Raw genomic sequence first — 22738 nt, 5'->3', positions numbered from 1 at the left:
TGGGAGATGGCTGAGTCAGTACAGGAATAGAGACCTGAGTTGCAGCCTACTACTCTTGTGGAAAAGGGTGGTACCAAAGGTGTGGTGGCTCCTGAATCAGTGTGGAAACAGACAGGAGGGTCCATTCTGTCCTAACCCGGTTCCTGTTGCTATGGTAAACTCCATAACTAAAAGCAACTTGGGGAAGAAAGAATTTTCTTTCATCTGATAGGTTACACTCCACCATCAAGGAAGCTTAAGGCAGGAAATGACAGCCGATGGAGGAATGCTGTTTACTGCTTGCTCAGCATTCTTATACAACTCATCCACAGTGAGCTGGAGCAAAAAGTTGCTCCACAGACACGCCCAGAAGTTCGTCTAATGGAAGCAATTTCTCAACTGAGGTTCCCTCTTTCTAGGTCGCTCTACTTGTGTTAAATTTAAAACACTCACCAGCACACTGGGGGTCATTAGTGAGCCAGTGCAGACTAGTAGCAAGTCCCAGTGAGACCCCACCCAAAACTAAGATGCACTGTGCTGGCCCTTCATGCCCATGCATACTGTGTACCAGAGCCCAACCCGCACATGAGCACATGAGTACACAGGGAGGCTGAGGCAGGCAGAACTCTGAGTTCATGGCCAGCCTGCTCTACAGTGACTTCTAGGATAGCCAGGGCTGCACAGAGAAACCTAGTCCTGGAAAACAAAGAAACAAACAGAAATTATACTAGTAAGTTTTGCAGAGGACCTGAGTTTGGTATCCAGCACCCCCTCTGGTCTCCTCAAGTACCAGGAATGCAGGCAAAGTACCAGCTACTTACATGGACGAAAAGTACTCAAACATAACATGAAAAATAAATTGTTGATATAAGTTGATAAGGCACAACACTTAATGTTTTTTCTAAGAGTGACATTTTCAAACTATTAAACTTTTAGAAGATCTTTGTGATACTGTTGTATGCACCTGCTTCTTAGAGTTCGAAATTTATGGTCCATGAACCATGAAATAAGTCACAGGGTACAGGAAAACAGTCACAGATATCTGACAAAGGACTCACGTGTTCTTCTAAAGAACCCTTAAAAGCATTTCTACGACAAAATAACTGAATGGAGAAATGACAAATGAGTTGTAAAGACATGTCATGAAATAAGCAGCTCAGTGACAAGCAAAGGTATGGGAGGAGGTCCTTCACCTTTGTATTCTGCTAGTGAAATGAGCACTAAAATCATAGTGTTAACATTATGTCCACTAGGACAGTTAAACTTTATAAATGCCACCCTTCAGAATACTGCTGAGGATGGATTAGTTCTGAACTCACACATACAGAATTATAAAATTGTGAATCTACTTGAGGAAACTGGCAGTTTCTTAAAAATTAAACCTGCATTACCCTGTGCCTAGCCATGCCATGGCTACGTATTTATTAAATGTAAATGAAAATGTCTGTCTCTAGAGACAGCAAACAGAACTATCCAGATGTCCATCAACAGATGAATGGTTAAGCATACCCATACCATGGAATTTCCTCAACAGTGATAAGGGAACTCATACTGATAAACAGGACAACACACACAAATTTCATGAATAGGATTCTCAATGAAAGAAGCCAGACACAAACCATAATTAATGAATCTTTTATATAAAATTATAGAAAATGCTGAGTGGTGTAGTGAAAAAAAAATCAGACACCTATCCATGGCTCAGGGAGAGGAAGCAATGGACTGCAGAAACATTCAGGGGAACATTAGAGTGATAGAAATGTGCACCATGATTGGGAGCTTATGGCTGAGGCAGAGCTCATGGCATTATATGCCTTTCCAATATGCAACTTAGTATACAGAATTTTTCGTAACAATAAAGTTGCTCTTTTAAAGAGAGAAGTGTGGCAGGCACCTTTTAAATAATAGTACACTTTTATTTATGCTTAGCAACTTGTATAGCACTTCTGTAAAGTTTTAGTTGTAGAATACTAATTAATAAAGCAACAGTTTCCTTTAACCCCTCTAGCTTCGAAAACAATAGACACAGAGAGACTATGCAAGGGGCTAGGATTAGAGTAGCTCAGAGACTATGATTTATTATTAAGCTGTAGGCACTATGCTGGGCAGATTCTAAGCTACTCTACTCCTAGCACCTTGCGTGGTCTCTCTGTGTCTATTGTTTTGGAAGTTAGTGGGGTTAAAGAAACTGTTGCTTTATTAATTAATATTCTATGTTTAGTGATACAATAGATATTAATACTTGCTATTTCTAAAGCAAGTCATTCTGGGAAAATAATACATGACACACTGTTATACATATTAAGTGAACAGATTTGGAAAGACATATTTCAAACTTTTAGCTAGTCTTGCGTAGCTGTGTATTTACTCAGACTGACTTATTGTGAAATATAAGGATTTTTATAGTTTTATTTTATGAAAAGGTGGGACTTCGAACATCTAATTGAAACAAAACATTTTGCTTGCAGTTGCGTCTGCTAAGCTACTGTCTGTGCTCTTCAGTCTCACTTCACACTACAGGACTCTTTTCCAGGCCATTGTTCTTTGCTTCCGACTGCACTTCACAAAGGACAACATCACAAACAACACGGCCGCTGCTACCGTGCGACAGGTGGTGACTGTTGTCTTCGAGAGGATGGTTGCTGAAGATGAACGACACAGAGGTAAGGTGATGGCAGCTGTTTCCTTCTTATAGTCAAGACGTGATGTTCATTTAAAGCTTTACCTTATGAGCCAGTAACACCAAAAGCTAGAAAGATTTTACTGTTATATTCCTATGGAGGCAAATGTTTGGTGCACACTGTAATCCCAACCTCAACAAGATCACAGGTTTGAGGCCAGCAAGAGAATAGTCTCAAAAGCGCTCACAAACAATACCTGAAAATGCATGCACACATACACACACATACATACATGTATACAAATATGTATATATGTGTATAGATCATTTGTGTTTATATATATGTTAATTCTTTTACCTTTTTGTTAACTTGGCAAACTTCCTGACAGGAGCAGCTCAAGGAAGGGAGGGTTTATCCTCGTTTGTGGTCAGAGGGGCTACGCTCCATCGTGGCAGGAAGTTGTTATGGCGGCTGTGGAGGCTACTGGTCACATGTACATAGTCAGGAAGCAGAGAGATACAGATGGTATTCAGGAGCCCAGCTTGCATTTACTCCCTTACAGAGTTTCCTTGTGATTCTAGATCTTGTCAAGTTAGCAGTTAATATTAACCATAACATACAAAGTGTGTGTATATACATATGTAACACAAATTACACGTAACTATAATGCATTTAAAAATTGATGCCAGTTTAAAAATAAATTATTCAGCTGGGCATGGTGCACAGGCCTTTAATCCCAACACTTGGAAAGCAGAGGCAGGTGGGACTCTGTGAGTTCAAGGGCAGTCAGAGCTACATACAGAGAGACCCTGACTCAAAAACCCAAGTAAATAAATATTTAGTTCACTATTCTATTGCCCTGAGTAGACACTTCATTTTCCATGTTAAGTTCCAACGTGTATAGATCCACATTAAAGACTGTATTTGTGGTGTTCTTTTATCTGTATAGTTTACATTTTAGGTTATATTGTGTGACTGTCCTCTAATTCAGTGACATACTCCTGCTAGATATTATATGGGATTTGATATTTTAATGCTGCTTTGAGTGCCACCCTCCCTGTGTTTTCCACTATTTGAATACTGCGTAGGGGTAAAGTCTACCTATAGGCATCCTCATGTGAATTTTTAGCTGCTCCTGTTGGAGATTACTGGTATATGTTAATCTTTTACACTTTTATTAAATACTCTATTATAATGAGGTTTTTTTTGTAACTTAAAATGATTCTTACAAATTAGCAACATCCCTTTAGAGAACTGACAGGTACTTGCTGTCCAACATGACATAACTTCTGAGGATTGATAGTCTTTAACTGTAGAAACTTTAGTAGTAACTTTTATCGGATGCCAGATATTTTTGCACCTTTTAAGGTGCCACAGTTATGAGCCACCTGGCTTTTTTTCTCAAGCAAGAAGAATGTGTTTTTCATGTGTTTTTTTGCATTTCATTACTTACTGTGTGTGCAGGTGTGCACACAGACGTGCAGGCAGCATGTCACAGCACATACGTGGAGGACAGAGCCAGAGCTCTCTTTCTGCAGCTCCATCCCAGGAGCGGAGTGCAGGTCAGCATGCGCAGCAGCCGTCACCTCTGTTCTAGAGCCATAGTTTATCTGCTTCTTAAGTCTTGATGCTGTGTGTGGCTCCTTTAAACTGATGTCTGTAAGGCCCACTGGTAAAAAGGTAGAGCATGGGGAAAGTGTAGCGGTTGTGCATGTCCTGGTAAGTACTTTGCCTTTCATGAGCTGACTGTTGGTTAAAGTTTCTGCATTGAGGTCAACCATGCCTCACTGTTGGCAGTGGCTGAAAGGTTCCCACTGCCACTGGTGCGGGATTTTCCTGCGTTTTTCTTTGAGGAGAAGTCTAGGCACAATTCCAGTAGTTAGAAGCATTAGGGAATTATTCAGAACTGCATTAAGTACAGGACAGTTTTCTAGTTTAAATGTCTTATATTCATAACCTTTATGTAATTCCTGGAGTGGTAGTTTTAGCCCCATTTCTCTAAAGGCTGCTATATCATTTACTACTACTTCTTTTTTTTTTTTTTTTTTTTTTTTTTGGTTTTTCAAGGCAGGGTTTCTTTGTGTAGCCTTGGCTGTCCTGGACTTGCTTTGTTAGATGAAGCTGGCCCTGAACACACAGAGATCTGTCTGCCTCTTCCTCCCTGACTGCTAGGATCACAGGTGTGCACCACCATGCCTGGCTTCATTTACTACCTTCTAATTTAATAATGTAGAAAAATTTACCAAGAACCTTTTCCAATTATTTCTTAAATCAACATAGAGTTTAAAACAGGCTGCCATGATTTAAAAAGAATTCATCTATTTTTTAAATTACACTTGTGTGTATATGTATGTGCACTTGCATACGTCTTCACATGCACACCACAGCACACATGTGGAGGTCAGAGGACAGCTTGTGAGAATTAGTTCTTCTCTTCCACTGTGTCAGTCCTGGGTATCAAGTGTAGATCCTCAGGCATGGCATCAGGCACCTTTGTCCACTGACCATGTCACTAGCCCAGAGAATGGTATCCTTCATGTTAATATAAAAAAAAAAAATGCTGAACAGGGAAAAACTATTCTAGCTGATTCTTAGCTGGTGTGTGAGTGACAATAGTAGTGGTAGATGAAATAGTTAATCCTTTTGAAGCTGGTAAATGGCAGAGGAAATGGTTATGTGATAATCTTTATATTTGATACTTAATACAGATTCAGAGATCATGTGATAAAAGAGCTGAAAAGTGAGAGACTAAGAAAGTCAAGTGTGTAATAAAAATAATAAGCCATGAATGTCACTCCAAAAATAGTGGGTTATTGCTCAGAGTCCTTGGAGTGCCACCATTTACTCAGGACAGTGGCTGTGCTTTCATGTCATTCCTTTCATGCCCGTGATTTTGCAAGGCAGGAAAGGTCTTATGATCTTATTCATCAATAGGGCATGTACATGTTTGTGTTTTTCTGAATATGGCTTTAGTCTTCTATATCATCATAACATTAGAGTTGATCATAAAAAAATTGAGTTGGCTATATTTAAATAAATCATAATCCAATAAAATATTTAGAAAAATCATAAAATAAAAATAAAATAATTAGTTTGCTAAAGTATTTGTAAAAAAAACCAAGCAATTCTTATGGTATTTTATATAAAATATCTTTTTTGAAGACATGGTTCTTAAATACTAGACTATGATTATATAAAAAGGATGAATTTTAAGCAGCGTATATGGCTTGGTAAAGGTGATTATGAACTCCCAATCCTGGCCTGTTTTGATTGCAGATATAGAACCTCCAGTACTGATTCAAGGAAATAGTAACAGAAGATCCGTCAGCACCCTGAGACCTTGTGCTAAAGACGCGTATATGCTCTTCCAGGTATTTCAGTTGACAAAAGTAATTTTTATTAGAGTGTGTAGCTTTGTGCAGGTTTTTTTAATTTTAGAATTCATGTCTGATATAATTTATAATGGAAAAATATTAAATATGTGAAAATTAAAAGTATTATTAGTATTATATCAGTTTTAAAAGTATTATATTAAAGTAGTTCTAAAGGACTGAAGAGAAACTTCTGCCTCTACTGTACGCTTGACTAGCTTGATAAACTGTGACTCACTTTAAGGAAGAGAAATTAAACTCAGAGCTAGTGACCATCCAATAAAAATATTCCTTTAATGAGAAAAGTTTAAGCAATAGATTTGCTGTTTGCTTAATGTAATCTGATACACAAATGCCTGCTTTTTACATCAGTTAGCATGACTAAATCATTTTAAGTACAGTAAGATTAAAAATTTCTTCCTTATTAAAATAGCATTAATGCTTGTTATAGGTACATGTTTCCATAATGGTTTATTAAAATCTAAGATTTAAATCACTGATGCTTAATTTTTAAGAAAAAGAGGCTTGTTTTGTTTTAGTTTTATAAACTGGGTTGTGGAAAGCATTTTTTGTCATAACTCATGATACTTGATTTTTTTTTTTCTTGGTTATTTCCCAGGACCTCTGTCAGTTGGTGAATGCTGACGCGCCTTATTGGCTTGTAGGCATGACGGAAATGACTAGGACGTTTGGCCTTGAGTTGCTAGAGTCAGTCCTCAATGACTTTCCACAAGTGTTTTTACAAGTAAGCCAATTGATATTATCCTGTCACAAAATTAATGGTTTTCGCAGGTATTTATCAAGAAAATAATGTGTTTTTTTCTGTATTAGAAGATGCAAAGATATAGCCTTAGGCTTTAGGCCAAAGCTACTTTGTGCAATTTGTTTGTGTGAGAGTTTAAGGTATGTTTTGGTGGTTTTTTTGTTTGTTTTGGCATGTGTAACTGCCTCAGTCTCCTGAGTACTGGCATTCTAGGCATAACAAAAACATTCTTCTAATTTTGATTTAGCGTTATCTTGTGTGTGTGTGTATTTTCTCACCTCCAACATTTAAAAATTTTATTATTAGAATAAATCTTAGAAACTTATTTAGGCAGAGTTTCCCAATGCCATGGAGTTATGAAAGAAATGTGAAAATAAGCTGTTTCTTTTTTTTCCTCTTTTCAACATCCATGGTTGTTTTGCCTGCATGTGTGCTGTGTACTACATGCATGTAATATCCCTGGCCACCACAAGAGAGTATCTGATCTCCTGAAACTGGAGTTACAGATGGTTGTGAGCCACCATGTGAGTGCTGGGACCTCTGGAAGAGCACCCTCTTAACCACTGAGCCTTCTCTCCAGCACCAAAAATAAGCCATTTCTTAACGGAACCCATGAAAATCATTACTGTTTCATAATAATGTATTTCAAGTCTTAAAGACAACAACTGCCAGCACAGATTCCTACTATACCCAGGAAAAACTATCTGCTGTAATTGAAGGAAAAAGAAAAACCTTCTATGATTAAAAACTAAAGGAATTCAGGACCACTAAGCCAGCACTACAGAAGATACTTGAGGAATCCTTCAGACTGAAGAGAAAGATAGACATTTTCATAAGACTGTAGGAAAGAATAATTGTGATAGAGTATGGGAAAAAGAATAAGAAAAACAAAATACTTAAATCAATAGGAATTCATGTGCATCTTTTATCAGTAACTGTATAATAACAGTCTCAATCCTCTAACCAAAAATAATATGAACCATGAGATTGAATTTAAGCCAGATTTTGGAAGCCATATGTCCCTCTATTGTTGTCGTAGGTTTTCATAGTCACTTAAAATGGTATGTAAACACTGAATGAAGTTAGGAGCTGTCCAGGGAGGAAGAGGAAGGCTGGAGAGGGTGGGAGAGTATGCTCAGTGTACTTGTGTGCACTTGTGAAGAGTGCCCTAGGTAGCACCATGGAAAACCTGTATGATAAATACAGTGAAAAATTAAACATGTACTCAAATGTAGTTTTCATTTTAGCAGTAAAAGAAACTGACATAAGTATTAGAATCAAATTTCAGATCACTCTCAGTATCCCATTTTATGTGGAAAGAATCAACACATATGTTAAAATATATGTGAGAAAGTACAAGGATGTACATCAGAAGTTAGCCTTGATTATTGGCTTAACTTCAGGAAGTCAAGTTAGTGAAGGCTTCTGTATATTTTCCTGTTTTTTGTTTGTTTGCCTGCTTCTGTTAGATGTTTATTGAGCAGATTAACTACCTGTGAGTTGCTTTACATTTCTGCAGGATAGAAGGATTCAATTGGATGATTTTTATGATTCATTCATGGTTTTAATAAAGTTTGAATGATTAAAATAGTAAAATGTATTTGAAGTTTCATTACATACAGGCTAAGCCTTATGTTGTCACCAAAGTGAGGCTACTCTTAACAGATGTTGATGGGAAATTAACAGGTTAAGGGAGCCTTTCACCTTACTTACAGTGACTTTAAATAAACTTGTAGGATTATTTACAGAATTCTCCAACATGTAAAATGGTAATGCTTTCTTATTGGGTGTTTTGTGATCTCATTGTGCTCTGTTGGAGCAATGAAATAGATAAGTTTCAAGTTAGTCGTTAAATCATTTTTACATGCGTAGAATTATTTTTGCAAAATAATTGAAGAGACATTTATGATTTATTACTTTATTAATCAGGTTTTTACTCCTATTATTTTAAATGCTTTATATTCTTAAGTTCTTAGTAATGAACAGTAATAATTGTAAAATCATGTATGTTTCCTTTTTGAAATATACATTCTTTTTTTTTAACTTCTTAAAATTTTTCCAGTTTGTATTTAGTCCATTTAAGAGTAGTGAAAATTTCAAATCTGTGTGTAAATTATAAAAAGGGCCTCAGAGATCATATTACTTACTGCTAATTTATTGGCAACTATCAGATTCTGGGAGAGGGACAGGTGTCTTACCACTTTGAAAATATCAGTTAGATATGGTTGATGGTGAAAATTAGCCTCACCTGAGTGACAATATAAGGCTTAGTCTGCATTTAATGGTCAACTTCAAATATATTTTATTATTTTAATCATTCAGATTTCATGTGATCAGTTAGATAGTGCTAGATCATATAAATGGTACTAGTTATAATTTTGGGAAACAAACAAAAACAATGAATATTGGAAAGAGATTTGTAAGGAGAGAAATAAGAGAAGGTAGAGAGAGAATGCATTATATCAATTATAAAATTGCCAGAGAACAAAACTTATTAAAAATCATAAACTTATTAAATTAGAATATTTATGATAATCTAACTTTTTAGAAGTATCACTACAAACAAAGTAAATTTCTTTGTTTTTCTTTGCAAATAGCATCAAGAATTCAGTTTCCTCCTCAAAGAAAGAGTTTGTCCTCTTGTGATCAAGCTCTTTTCTCCAAATATAAAGTTCAGACAAGGGTCCAGTACGTCATCTTCTCCAGCACCAGTTGAGAAACCATATTTTCCTATTTGCATGCGTTTGCTGAGAGTGGTGTCTGTTCTGATCAAGCAGTTTTACAGTCTTTTGGTGAGTGTTAATCTCCAGGTGTGTTTTTATATACAATTGCATGTGATGTGTATTTCCGTCCTTTTCTCTGACAAAATACTTGACCTCAGGATGTGCAGGAAAGGCTGACTCTTCGCCTTATGGTTTCAAAGGTTTGGTCCTGAACTAGCTGATTGTATTACTTGGGGCCTGAGTTTTAGGCAGAAACATCATGGAGGTGGGGTGTCACCAAGGCTGCCAACCTCATGGCAGCTGGGAAGCAGACGTGTGGAATATTACTGAAGGGTAGACCATACATCTGTTAGCAGACTGTGAGACAAGAGATGGCGCCATAGTGTACCGTGTTTTCTAAAAATAAGGGTCAGGGACTAACTGTTAGCAGATCATTAGTGTTACAGGGATAGAGTTAGAGAAAAGCTGTGGTTTTCTGTCTACTTTTCTGCTCAACTAGTTTTCCATTTTATCCCATTTACCTTAATGACTCGACATTCTCATTATCATTTCTTTTTGACTCAAAGAAATGTGTAAAAATCTTGTTCTTTTTAGGTAACCGAGTGTGAAATATTTTTGTCACTTCTGGTGAAGTTTCTGGATGCAGATAAGCCACAGTGGCTTCGAGCTGTTGCGGTGGAATCAATACACAGGCTGTGTGTGCAGCCTCAGTTATTAAGGTAAAGCTGCAGCAGTGTTCAGCTAAATGGATAGCCCGATGACCTTGGCTGGGTTAAAAAGGGCTCAGTGCCTGTTTGTGAGAAATTGTGTGCTTATGTGTATGATGCCACCGGCGGACCTCAGGAAGAGCTAGGAGAGGTCATGATTGCCATCATTTACTAAGCAAAGACAGCCAGTATTTCTCTTCTTTTCCTGTTTTGTTGTGACCTGAATCCAAACTTTTTTCTCTAACCCAAATTAGAGAAACCACTCAGTTGTGATGAGTGACACCAAATATGGAACCATAACTATTAAACAATATTACTTGCTTTTAAAATATGAATATTATAACACATTAAAATGCTTTTCCCAGAAATGTTTAAAATTATTTTGCAGATCTTTTTGTCAGTCGTATGACATGAAGCAACACTCCACCAAGGTTTTCCGAGACATTGTGAACGCACTGGGGTCTTTTATCCAGTCTTTGTTTCTTGTCCCTCCTACTGGAAACGCTGCTGCAGCCAACCAAGCTGGTAACACTGTGTTCATATTTGTCTTCATTTTCTCCCTTGGTTTACAGTACTCACTGTTATGAAATCTGTGCCCATACAAACTTACACCACCTGAATATATTAAGAGAAAAGATTAATATTTTTCTAAAATATAAAAAAATGTATTTTTGTTTGTTTTTATAACTGTGTATGTGTTCATATATGTGCAGGCACAGACCAGTGTGTGTGTTGTATGTGTGTAGGCCAGAGGCCTGTTGTCATTTCCTTGGAGTTACCCACTTATACTTTGAGACAGTTCTCTGACGGGGAGCAGGGCTTTGTTGTTAGGGGAGGCTGGCGAGGCCCTGGGATCTGCCTCCCAGTGCTGGGATTTCATGTGCACGTCACCAAGCTCAGAGTTCTGTTTTGGTTTTGGTTTTGTGGGTACTGAGGAGCAAAATCAGGCAGTCCTGTGAATATCCATCAGTTTTTCATATCGGAGCTCCTCTGTTGAGTTGCTGTGCTCTGTTCATTTACTGTGAGGCTCAGTGTAAAACAGCCCCCACTCTTCTCCTTGAGACGTACACACAAAACTCAGGGCCCCATGACAAGTGCTTTCCCAACAGAGGTACCTGCTTAGGCTGTCCAGTAATTTTTATGTTAAAAAATGAAGTAATTATTTCAAGGAAATAGACTCTCTGGGCAAAACAGAATCAACAAATGTCATTTATAGGTATCACACTTGATAGCACAGTCTTTAAGTCTGAGTAGGTGTTGGAATTTATTGACTTATAATCAACTAATAAATTGCTACTTTGCTTTTCCTCCTTTTCCAATAGGAAACAATAATGCCGGTGGCCCAGTCTCAGCACCAGCTAACTCAGGGATGGTGGGGGTTGGTGGAGGGGTTACTTTACTACCAGCATTTGAATACAGAGGAACTTGGATACCTATCCTGACTATTACAGTTCAAGGCAGTGCCAAAGCCACCTAGTAAGTAGTAGCAACATTACTTTATAACAAATGACAACACTGAAAATGATATTTAAGTCTAAAATACTTCTATCTGCATTATATTTAATGTTGGTAATACATTTTGAGCTTACTTTCTTTTGTCATTGTCTGAGAATTTTAAGCAGGACTAAATATTCTTCTGTTTGTAGGCTGCTAAGTTCAGTTTATTTTCCTAAGAGTTGACTCTGTTGTCCTACACGGTGTCTTAGTAAAATGTGTGACTTAATTCTTCCACCTCGTGGACACAGTTCTTCTAGAATTGCATTCTCTTTGGCAAATTAAACATTCTTGAAATGATTATAAGTTGAACTCTGTATGTGGGAGAAATGATTTAAAACATTTAGGAAGCCAGTGAGGAAGGAAGTACTTTTTCCTGTTCTGGTTGTTTTCAGCCATGGTGTTTGATTACAGCAGCAGGAAGCACACTAGAAGGACATGCATCTTAGGTCTCTTGTGTACACATGATTTGCAAAAGCATTCTGCTGTTCTGGAAGTTGTCCTTTTCTTGCTCATGCCATGGGGCACAGTAGGTTTAAATTTTGATGGAGTCAGTTTACTGTCATTCTTCGTCCAATGGTAGTCTGGGATACGGCTTCTGGGATCAGGGTTCTGTTTCTCTCAGGAACAGCTAGAGTGATTTAGGGCAAGGCCTGTGTGCTAGGCAAGGCTCCTGGTCTCGCGGGGGGGGGGGGGGATTTGAGGGTGTGTGTGTGTGTGTAAGTGAGTTTTCTACCTGAGTGTTACAATTTAGCCCCTTTAAATGAGATTGTCTGTATCAGAGACAATGGAAATTTGGGGGTTTCAGGAGCCTGTGATAATACCGAAGTTTTTCAGCTCTTGGTTAAGCTGCTGAGCATGGCAGAGAATTTGGGCAAAATCCCATGCGTGGTTGGCTTGCAGCTGAAACACAGGCCTGGCAAGGCAAAAGCCCTGTAGGCTGGAAGGCAGGTCCAGGCCTGCCAGGGGCTTATGATGGTGGTCACTGAGTTTGTGGCAGGCAGGCAGGCAGGCTCCAGCCATCCTGGCCAGCAGGCAAGGAGGGGAGCCCTCCCTCCCTCCCTCAGAAGAAATGACCAATCTCAGGCAGCCATGGTGGAAAGCTGATGGTAGCACTCAGCACCTTGTATGCTTATTTCATGTGAAATCAGGACTCGGGTGGAGAGAGAACCCCTGCTAAGAAAAGGGAGTCCACCATTATAGACAAAGCACAGAGCCTATCCAGAAATGTCAGACTTCAGCCTTATCCAGCAGAGTTCCACAGTTTACCTATTTTTTAATTGTTGGCATTATATCTAACAAACTGTTGCATGAAGGGAAATAAGAATTTTGTGAAATATTTTTAGAGTTTTGTAATTTCTTTTACATTTAGATCATTGATTTGTTTCAAATAGATTTATGTACAAGGGATAGGGGTCTGACATCTTCTTTTCTTTGGATGTGAATACAATTATCCCAGTACCATTAATTCTTTCCAGTTGAATTATTCACTCTTTGTGTTCTTAGCTTGAGAAATAACCATCTTGAGGGATTCGGGACCATAATTCCTCATTGGTTCTAACTGAGAACATAAGATGTGTTGTCTATTCTTCTGAACACTTTCTCCTTGAAGTAGATTTGAGTTTTACACAGCTGTCCTTCAGCGTTGCTTCTTCTGCTGTCTCTGAGGGCATGTGTGAGCTGGGTATCTCAGAGTGTTGCTTCCTCTGATGTAAAAGCATCCTCCTCTTTGTGGGGTTATTTTACTATATTACCTTTTATGGCACTTTATTTTAAAAGAGTTTGAGAAGCATAGTGATCTGTCTTAATATGTTTTATGTTAATTTCTCATACCAAAAATAGTGAAGATATCAATATATCTCAAGGAGAAGTTGTGGTAGCAGCTAGGGCTTAAATTTTCTAACCAATTTTTATGTAAAATATTCATTGTGTGTATGTGTGCACAAAATAGCACAGGTGTGAAGGTTAGAGTACTAGATTGCAGGAGCCAGTTCCCTCCTGTACCTTGGGAAGTTTAAGGGACCAAACTCAGATCATCAGGCTTTGCAGCAAGCACCCCTTATCCACCAACCCATCTTGCCAGCCCCTCTAATTGGTTTAAAATACTAAAGAAGGATCCTTCTCCAGATGAAACAAGCTCAGTAATTTTCCTTTATTTTTGTCTTCTATTAGTAAGTTTTAGAGTCTACATGGAAATGGCTTTCTATGGTATTTTTTAATTTTTATTTTTGCTCTGCCTTCTCATTAGTGCCTTCATTTTTTGTGGTTTCAGCTTAGAGATGCTGGACAAAGTTGAACCCCCAACTATTCCGGAAGGCTATGCCATGTCTGTGGCATTCCACTGTCTGTTGGATCTTGTCCGGGGAATCACCACCATGATAGAAGGAGAGTTAGGAGAGTCTGAAACAGAGTGTCCCACTGTCACGGAAGGAGCATCGTCACAGTCATCAGGACAGCGAGATGTGCAGTCAGCATCAGACCAGGGGGAGAAGGAGACAGGTGTGCTAAGAGTGCCTGAATGCCATTGTTATTTTTCAATGACTGGGAAGTTAGAGAAATGTTTCTGTGCTACCACTTACCCTTATTTTCCAGTTATTAACACTTTAGCATGTCGCTCTTACAAGCCTTTCTCTTTATTTATAAATATAGAACTATATTTTTTCCTGAACTATTTTGGATTAAGTTCTAGACATGTCCCCCTACTCCTTAATATTTGGATGTGTGTTTCTAAAACTATTTCTAGCCTCCCCCATTCTGATGTAGTCAATATCAGCAATGAGAGTCAGTCAATATTTCATCTAAACTCAGATCTTATTCATATTTTACCAACTGTCTCAGTGATTTTCCTTGTGGTCCCTTGTTTGTTGAATTTATTGTTGTGTGGGGATATTTTCCTGCAATGTGGAACATGGTACTTTAGTTCTTGTTTTATGTGACCATGACATCTTTAAAAAGATAGATTGTAAGCTTATTTACTCGTTCTGTGATTGGCACAGGGTGATTTCTGTGTTTCATTTAGCAGCTAATTTTTTGTATCAATATGTAAGGAAGCAAAAATCCCAGTTTGTGTCACTTTTTCCCAAGGAGCCCTGGCAGATGGGACGGACATGTGGGCACCAGGTGCGCTTCTTGCTGCTTGGCTGGAAGCACACGTGTCTCACTAGAAGTGTCTGCGTCTTTGTAATAGAGACTGTGACCTCAACCCCATCTCATTAGTTCTAGTTCAGCTTTACAAGGTCAATTTTAACTTTACATATTTCTAAATCTCATCTCCAACAGTGGGGTACCCAGGGTCATTTTATTCAGAATATTTCCTTATTTGCTTGATTCTCAACAGATATAACATTAGCTGAGCAAACATATTAGACTTTAGTCTGTGCTAATTTCCAATTGATGACACAGTTGGACAATTTAGCCTATTGAAGATATAGGGAAACGGAACTGGCATTGTGTATTTTTTAAAAGATGTCAGTTAACCGACATAGTAAAATATCTTATACATATTTTAAAATAACTTAACTTCTGTGAAACTATCACAGTGTCTACATTTTTCACTATTTGAGTATTTTAAATATTAGTGTTTGATGTCTAATAATTGAGTTGTTGCTGGAATATTTGAATTGTGCAGACTGACGCTCGCCGTAATGGTGTAACATGATTTCCCTTTAAGTGAGCAGAGCTGTCTGGGAAGAGATGGTGAGTGCTTGCTGGTGCGGTCTTCTTGCTGCGCTCTCACTTCTCCTCGATGCCAGGTATTAAGTCTCTGTGAGTTTATATGATGTCACTGCCGTTAAAACCAACACTAAATTTAATTCCATTTGCCCAAGAATTTATTTCCCACCTTTAGTCTTCTGTGTGAGTAGAACTTCATTGTTCATTTTAACTTTTATGTGCAGTATGATAATTTGTGTTCACACCGTCGTGATGAAATCAGGGTACTTAACATTGCCCATCTCCTTGTTTCTTTAAGAACCTTGTTCTTTCTCACCCCCTCTGGAGCCCTGTTTGCTCTGAACTCCTCCTAGAATTGTCATAATCAAAAATACAGCTTTGAAATTATGGAACACTTGTGTTATGTCAGGACTTGCCCCTGCCTTTTGCAATGGCGGTGATTTGCTTGGCGGTGTCCTGGTTCCTTCCTGTAATCCTAGCACTTGGGAGGTTAAGGAATGTAGATTGCAATGGGTTTGAGGCCAGCCTGCACTAATGACCCTGCCTCAAAACAAAATAAACAGATAAGATGCTTGATCTGTTCAGTTTAATCTATTAAGTTGTCCATCTTTTCCCGCCTATGTATGTGCATTACAGTATAAAATTCAGTTTTTTAGATATTAGGTTATTTGGTTAAAATTTCATCCTAAATATATCAATTTTAGCTTTTCTTAAAACCTCACTGAATATGTAACCCACATATTGTTTTAAAGTGTATGTAAAATAAATTGATGAGATAAACAAAATTCCTTATCTTTCAGCACAGATGAGGCTGCCACTGAGAACATTTTAAAGGCTGAACTGAGCATGGCTGCTCTCTGTGGAAGACTGGGCCTTGTGACTTCACGAGATGCCTTTATAACCGCAGTATGCAAAGGCTCCTTGCCTCCACATTACGCCCTGACTGTACTGAATGCCGCCACTGCCGCCACACTGTCCAATAAATGTAAGCTAAACTACTCAGTTCTCTGTGTCTGGCGGGAGGACAACAGAAACCCCAAGTTCAGGCCTCCTGCTGCTCGATGCACTAGTTATGCTACCTCCCAGCACTTATGCTTCCGCCGTTCCATTTTGTCCACTTCTTTAGAGCAGTTCTTTTATCTCTTTGAGCGGGAAGAGAGACATGGGACTTAGGGCCTTTGGGCTCCACTCTTTGTTTCTCTTCTCGGTGTGGCCTCGTGGAATCTCTCTCTCTTTTTTTTTTTTTTTTCTGCTCTTCACTAAAAAAAGGGTGGAGGGAGGAAGAGTATAGTAATAGCAATTTTAAGCAATAATTATACAGATAAGTAAGATAATTCGGGCGTTCCTTTGTAAACTATAATATGTTGTTTAAGTGATAATTGATGGTTTTCTGTTTGGCCTGGGAGAGCTATGATATCTCCAGCCAATATCTAATACTCAAAAACTAATTTTCTTGGCTAATAGTTTGAGGATACTAAGATTTATTACATTTAATTCATATATAGTTCAATGTGATACACATATTTCACACTCAAAATTTATTTGCCTCTAACTAGAAAAGTACATAGATATGTGTTGAAAATACTTGATATGTTCTAATTCTGTTTTGCTTATAAAAAGTGCTATCAAAGTTTTATAATTGTAAGAACTTCTATGGAAAATTAGTGTTTGTACCTTATGAGTTTTCAGATGTTTATGTGCATATGGATAATAGTACTGCTGTTTAACTGCCATGTAACTGTTTAAATATCAATTTAAACCTTATTTAAATTAATATTTTACAATATAACATTATCTTGAAAGAAATAAGAGCACTATCTTGAACTTAGGCTTTCCTTTGTGTTCCAGCATATTCTATCCAGGGCCAAAGTGTTATGATGATAAGTCCGTCAAGCGAGTCTCACCAGCAGGTTGTGGCAGTGGGTCAGCCTCTCGCAGTCCAGCCTCAAGGGACAGTGATGGTAATGCAGTTACGGTGTTGGAGTTTGTTTCAATCAAGGACACTGTTGTACTTCTTTTTTGTACTTTCCAAACCCTATTACTTACATCGTTTGCTCCACCTGGAGGGTGATCCAGAACAAACTCTCTACTTTGTTGACATTGTAACTAATAATAAGCCATATTAATACAACTTTTGTGCACCTGTATGTTTGTGTGATATGTGTGCACATGTGTATGTAGATTTGCATTTATGTTGCCACATGTGTAGGCGTGTGAGTGTGCACACGTGTTGGTGTGTAGAGGCCAGAGGTCATTGTCTGATAGTCTCCTCCTCGGCTCCACAAATCTGCTGACGCAGGGTCTGTAGCTCACGGGACTGTAGAGCCCTCCTGCTAGTCCAGGTGGCCCATGTCACCACCTCCTGGTGGCTCTCACAGCGTTAACATGGGTTAGGGGGATCTGAACCTCCACCCTCACACTTATGTGGCAGACGCTTTACCGAGCAAAACATCTCCCCAGCCCTGTAACACAACTTTGTGCTTATAAAACCATCCAGACTTATTTCCCTAATATTCTTGCTTTTAGTTAAGGCAGTCTTTAAATGCATTCATGCTGCTTTTTAAGCTGTTACTTTTTAAGAATCTATGGCAGTTGCTGCAAATCTGTCTTTTTCAATATAGTTGACTTCCAAAAATATCCAGTGCATGAGGACTCTACTTAACCTGGCGCACTGTCACGGCGCTGTTCTCGGAACATCTTGGCAGCTTGTTCTGGCAACTCTTCAGGTATGCTGTAATTTTGGATTCTAGATTTACGATGGGTAACAATTAAACAATACCTGTTCGTTCTTTAGGAAGGAGAAGTTGAGAGAGAATAAACAGGTGGCTTATATTTTAGGAAGTAATGAACTATTTATAATGCCCTAAATTCTACTGCTTGTGCATGCTATAATTATTTTATATGAATGGTGCTAATTACTTTGATTTAAATTATTAAAAAACTTCTGATTTTAATTTTTATTGCTAGCTGTTACCATGGGGATTTTAAATATTAGAGTTTTCATAGTTTTCTCTTGTTTTAACTGTCAGCATCTTGTGTGGATTCTGGGGTTAAAGCCCAGCAGTGGCGGTGCCCTGAAGCCTGGAAGAGCAGTAGAAGGCCCCAGCACGGTAAGCGACAGCGCTGCGGAGCTGGTGATTGCTTCACTAGTGTCACGCCTACATTTAACCTCATCCTTCCTCTAGGTCCTCACAACAGCAGTGATGACAGATTTGCCAGTGATTTCCAACATTCTTTCAAGATTGTTCGAAAGCTCACAGTAAGTCCATGCTTTAAACTATCAGCCACACCGTTTCTAGCTATACATTTGAGATGAAATTGTCTTTTTCATTTTCATTTTAGGTATCTTGATGACGTGTCTTTGCATCATTTAATAAATGCACTTTGTTCCTTATCTCTAGAAGCAATGGATATGGCCTATGGAAATAATAAGGTGTGGTACTCTGCATTTTCCTTTAGTTATACAAGGTACATAAGTGTAGAGTTTGGCCAGCAGGCCGGTGCTTGGTTAGCAGGTGGTTCTCATTTGTAGCAGGAGGATTAAGGATGGCATGGTAGAGATAGCTTGTGATCTGTCCAAGTATGTAATATAATTTAAAAGTGTGTCCTGCTTCTTGTGTGCTGAACATTGTTAGTATTTTATAAATGATGCCACACAGTTTTTATAAGAAGCTGTCATAAAATATCCTGATGGTGCTTGAATGATAGTGCATTCATGATTTGGGAAATGCAAAGCTGCAGTTAGGAAAATGTTGCAGATTTGGGTGGTTGCTTTGCTTTCACTAGAAAATGAGAGCTAATTGTTTCATTCTCCTCACCTTAAAATTAACCATTTTCTGTTATTTTTAAAAATAATTTGTTTTTTATTTTATGTACATTGGTGTTTTGCCTGCACGAGTCTGTGTGAGGGTGTTGGATCTCCTGGAATAGGAGTTATAGACAGTTGTGGGCTGCCATGTGGGTGCTGGGAATTGAACCTGGGTCCTCTGGAAGAGTGGCCAGTGTTCTTAACCCCTGAGCCATCTCTCCAGCCCCTGAAATTAAACATTTTCACTGTCCATTAATTGAGTAAATATAATAGGACAGGTAAGTATAGAACAGTATTCTGAATATTAGCATTCAAGAACATTTCTTTCTACACTCAAAATACTTTCTGTTACATTAGTAAATTACAGAAAAAATTGAGTTTAATCGTATTTTAGACTTTACTATTTTAAATAAACTCTTTGAAACTAACCCTTTAGTGGTAAAGCACTTGCCAACATTGTGGGAAGCCTTGGGTTTGGTTCTAGCATGACAAGAATATATACAGAACAGTGAATCAGAACATAATAAATGTGATGTTATTAGCTGAGGGGTAACTCACAGTGCTTGTGTGGTAGACCTGAGGTCCCACACTGAATAAAAACACAGTGAAGCCCCCTTACACATTTTTAAAATTTATATGTGTTCATTTGATACTCTTGGAGGCCAGAGGGTGTAAGATCCAATGGAATTACAGGGAGTGTGAGCCACCGGTGAGGGTTCTAGGACCTGAACTCCAGTCTTCTGCAGGCGCAGCCAGCACTCGTAACCAGTGAGCCTTCTCCCCAGCCCCTTCTCTACATTTAAAAGCATAGTCTTACTATTTCCAAGAATGAAGACTGTAAAGCTTTTTAATGGTAACTGTACAGCTTCAGAGGGAGGCTGAGTTGTGGTGGTGCACACCTGTAATCCCAGCACTTGGGAGGCAGAGGCCAGTGGATCTCTGAGTTCAAGGGCACCCTGGTCTACAGACTGATTTCCAGAATAACCAGGGCTACACAGAGAACCCCTGTCTTGTCTCGAAATAAACAAACAGAAAAGTTATCAAAACTTCTTTTGTAAAAAAAAAATCTTCAGGTATGAATTTAGGACATAAATATGTTCTTTGAAATGCTACAAATGATTGTTACATATTCTCCATTTATTGAGGAGGAAGGAAAAGTAGTAATGTTAGGTAGGCATCACTTGGGGAGACCTACGTTCTGACACAATCTAATTTGTATACTCTTATCTCCATTTTACACATTAAAAAATTTATGTAAGTTATGTAAGCTATTCAGTGGCCTAATGAAGATGGGATACCAAGCAGTTAAAACTTTGTAGCTATCAGTCTTAATCTCACTCCTTATTTCTCTGTAGCATAAATTTTCCACCACAATTCTTAAGACACCTGTAGATTAGCTAATGCCACATTTGTCATTACCACTGTATAATTTAGTTTACTGAGTTCTATTAGAAAAGAGAAAGATACTATTTAGCATTTTCACATTGCACATGTTTTCACTACCATAAAAATGTTAAGAATACAGAAGTGTTTTTTTTTTTTTTTTTTTTAATAGATTTGTGGGTCTGTAAGATCTGTAACTCATTACTTTTTGTGCCAATATAATTTGGGGATAATTTTGGAGCTGTTCTAGGGTGATAAAAAGACTTGTCTCATAAGAATAGGTTCTGTCATATTTACTGCTAACTTTTTGTATAGTCACTGATTGTAATTAAATCACAGTAATGTTCTGCTTTATTCATAGTTATCACAGAATTTTCTTTAACATCAAAATGTAATATGTTTCTTCCTCAGGAACCATCTCTTTTTGCTGTTGCCAAACTATTAGAAACTGGTCTAGTTAATATGCACAGAATAGAAATTTTATGGAGACCTCTAACTGGCCATCTACTTGAGGTAAACTGTCTTTCTTAAATACTATAATTTTTTACTGATAAAATCATGTATGTTGATCTTATGATTCAGCATAATGAGAAATTAAGTTTCTCCTCCTCTTCCTCACCCTGTGTATTTTATCAGAGGAATAAAGTTGTACAGTAATTAGCTTGAAATAAAAAATGTAAGTTTTTAACTTGTAGAATAGCTGTCTGTTAAAATCTATTTCTTTTTATCACAGTCTCTTGGTTCACCTGCATTTCAGGTATTCTGAAAGTTGGTAGCAATTTGGGGTACGTGTGAGCTACAAATACAGCTTGTTCACAAGTTTGCTATAGTGGAGGTGGCGTGAGGGGGAAAAACTGTGATGCGTCCACTGAATCACAGCTAGTGAGAGGGAGAGAATTTTCATCTAGATAGATCTCTTGTTCACCTTGAGGTGCCTTGATAATTAGCTGGTATTTAACTCCAGCTGCCACTATTGGTATATATGTTTGTATGTAGTTGGGGACCATGGTCATTTAATGTCATTTTAGAAACCTGAGATAGTATTCTTTCTAAGATTTTATCCATTTTATTGCAATTAATTTACAAATAAAGGATGTGTGCAGACTTCATTTTGACTAAACCCTCTTATCAGGTGAGATTGGGCTCAGGACAGTGTTATATAAACTGAATCAACCATTTTATGAAATGCTAAAGCCCTGGTTCAGTTCCTAGCACCAACAGGAAAACAGGAACAAAAAACAAGATAGCCCCTAGGATATGATTTCTTTGTTTCTCCTGGTGACATAGTCCTTCAGTCATGGAACCCTTCCTTTCCTGTGACTTGTCTCAGTTTCATCTTTTCTTTTTTGTCTTCTCTCTCTTGCCTCCCTTGCCTTTATTCAGAAGGTAAGCTTACAGAAAATTTATGGCTATAATTTTTTTTTTTACTGAATATATGATATTTTTAAGTTATAAAAAATAACAAGAGCTTTGGTTTTCTGTTCTTGGATTCATGTGTATTCCTTACCTTATGCACACAGTTGAATATATTTTAACTTCACTCAGTTATTCTTCTTCAGGTCTGCCAGCACCCCAACTCTCGGATGAGAGAGTGGGGGGCGGAAGCTTTGACGTCACTCATTAAAGCGGGGCTGACGTTTAACCATGAGCCTCCACTTTCACAGAACCAGGTAAAAATAGTGTTCAGTGGCACCTGCAGATGTAATTTTATGTTACTGTCACCTCATGATATTCTAGCATAAATCTCCTTTTGTGAGACAGTGTCTTTCATAGCACAGGCTGGCCTCGCCGTGTACAGCCAAGGATGACCTGGAATTCTTGGGCCTCCGGCTCTCACCTCCCAAGTGCTGGGATTTTAAGGTGTGCGCCACCAAGCCCATATTTAAAAGATTTCTTAAACTTAATATTCTATCTGACATGAAGGCTGTGGATCACTTATTAGTGCCAACATAGTTTTAGGGTGGTCTTCATAAAAACAGCTAAACCATTTCAAATTAAGTTAACAAGCTTCCTGGAACTGGTCTTATTGTCTGCAGATTGCCCTTGTTATGAGGTGCTAACACTTCATTCTCGACCGACCTCTGCCCTATCCCTACCGTGTCTGATCCTTTTCTCTCACTACTTTACACAGGGACAAAGCAAGTATAGAAGCATCAGGAACAGTGTTTCCGTGTGTGTGTGTGTGTGTGTGTGTGTGTGTGTGTGTGTGTGTGTGTG

General features: G+C 38.2%; 1 protein-coding gene across 4 annotated transcripts in view; it reads left to right on the top strand.

Moving 5' to 3' along the window:
• Mon2 (MON2 homolog, regulator of endosome-to-Golgi trafficking) overlaps positions 1-22738 on the top strand; it is a 76097-nt gene that overhangs the window by 24429 nt on the left and 28930 nt on the right. For all 4 annotated transcript variants that reach the window (XM_055612105.1, XM_055612104.1, XM_055612103.1 and 1 more), the window contains exons 5-21: positions 2513-2642; positions 5877-5971; positions 6591-6716; positions 9332-9526; positions 10052-10176; positions 10553-10689; positions 11487-11640; positions 13931-14157; positions 15329-15410; positions 16131-16315; positions 17179-17291; positions 17952-18056; positions 18360-18440; positions 18516-18589; positions 18673-18763; positions 20933-21034; positions 22081-22191. In XM_055612105.1, the coding sequence (XP_055468080.1) occupies positions 2513-2642; positions 5877-5971; positions 6591-6716; positions 9332-9526; positions 10052-10176; positions 10553-10689; positions 11487-11640; positions 13931-14157; positions 15329-15410; positions 16131-16315; positions 17179-17291; positions 17952-18056; positions 18360-18440; positions 18516-18589; positions 18673-18763; positions 20933-21034; positions 22081-22191 (2133 nt within the window). The remainder of the gene's footprint in view (positions 1-2512; positions 2643-5876; positions 5972-6590; positions 6717-9331; positions 9527-10051; positions 10177-10552; positions 10690-11486; positions 11641-13930; positions 14158-15328; positions 15411-16130; positions 16316-17178; positions 17292-17951; positions 18057-18359; positions 18441-18515; positions 18590-18672; positions 18764-20932; positions 21035-22080; positions 22192-22738) is intronic.

Source organism: Psammomys obesus, unplaced genomic scaffold, assembly GCF_907164565.1.
Source record: "Psammomys obesus unplaced genomic scaffold, mPsaObe1.curated_primary_1811, whole genome shotgun sequence".
NCBI classification, from domain to species: Eukaryota; Metazoa; Chordata; class Mammalia; order Rodentia; family Muridae; genus Psammomys; species Psammomys obesus.
This window is presented reverse-complemented; position numbering and strand designations above follow the sequence as displayed.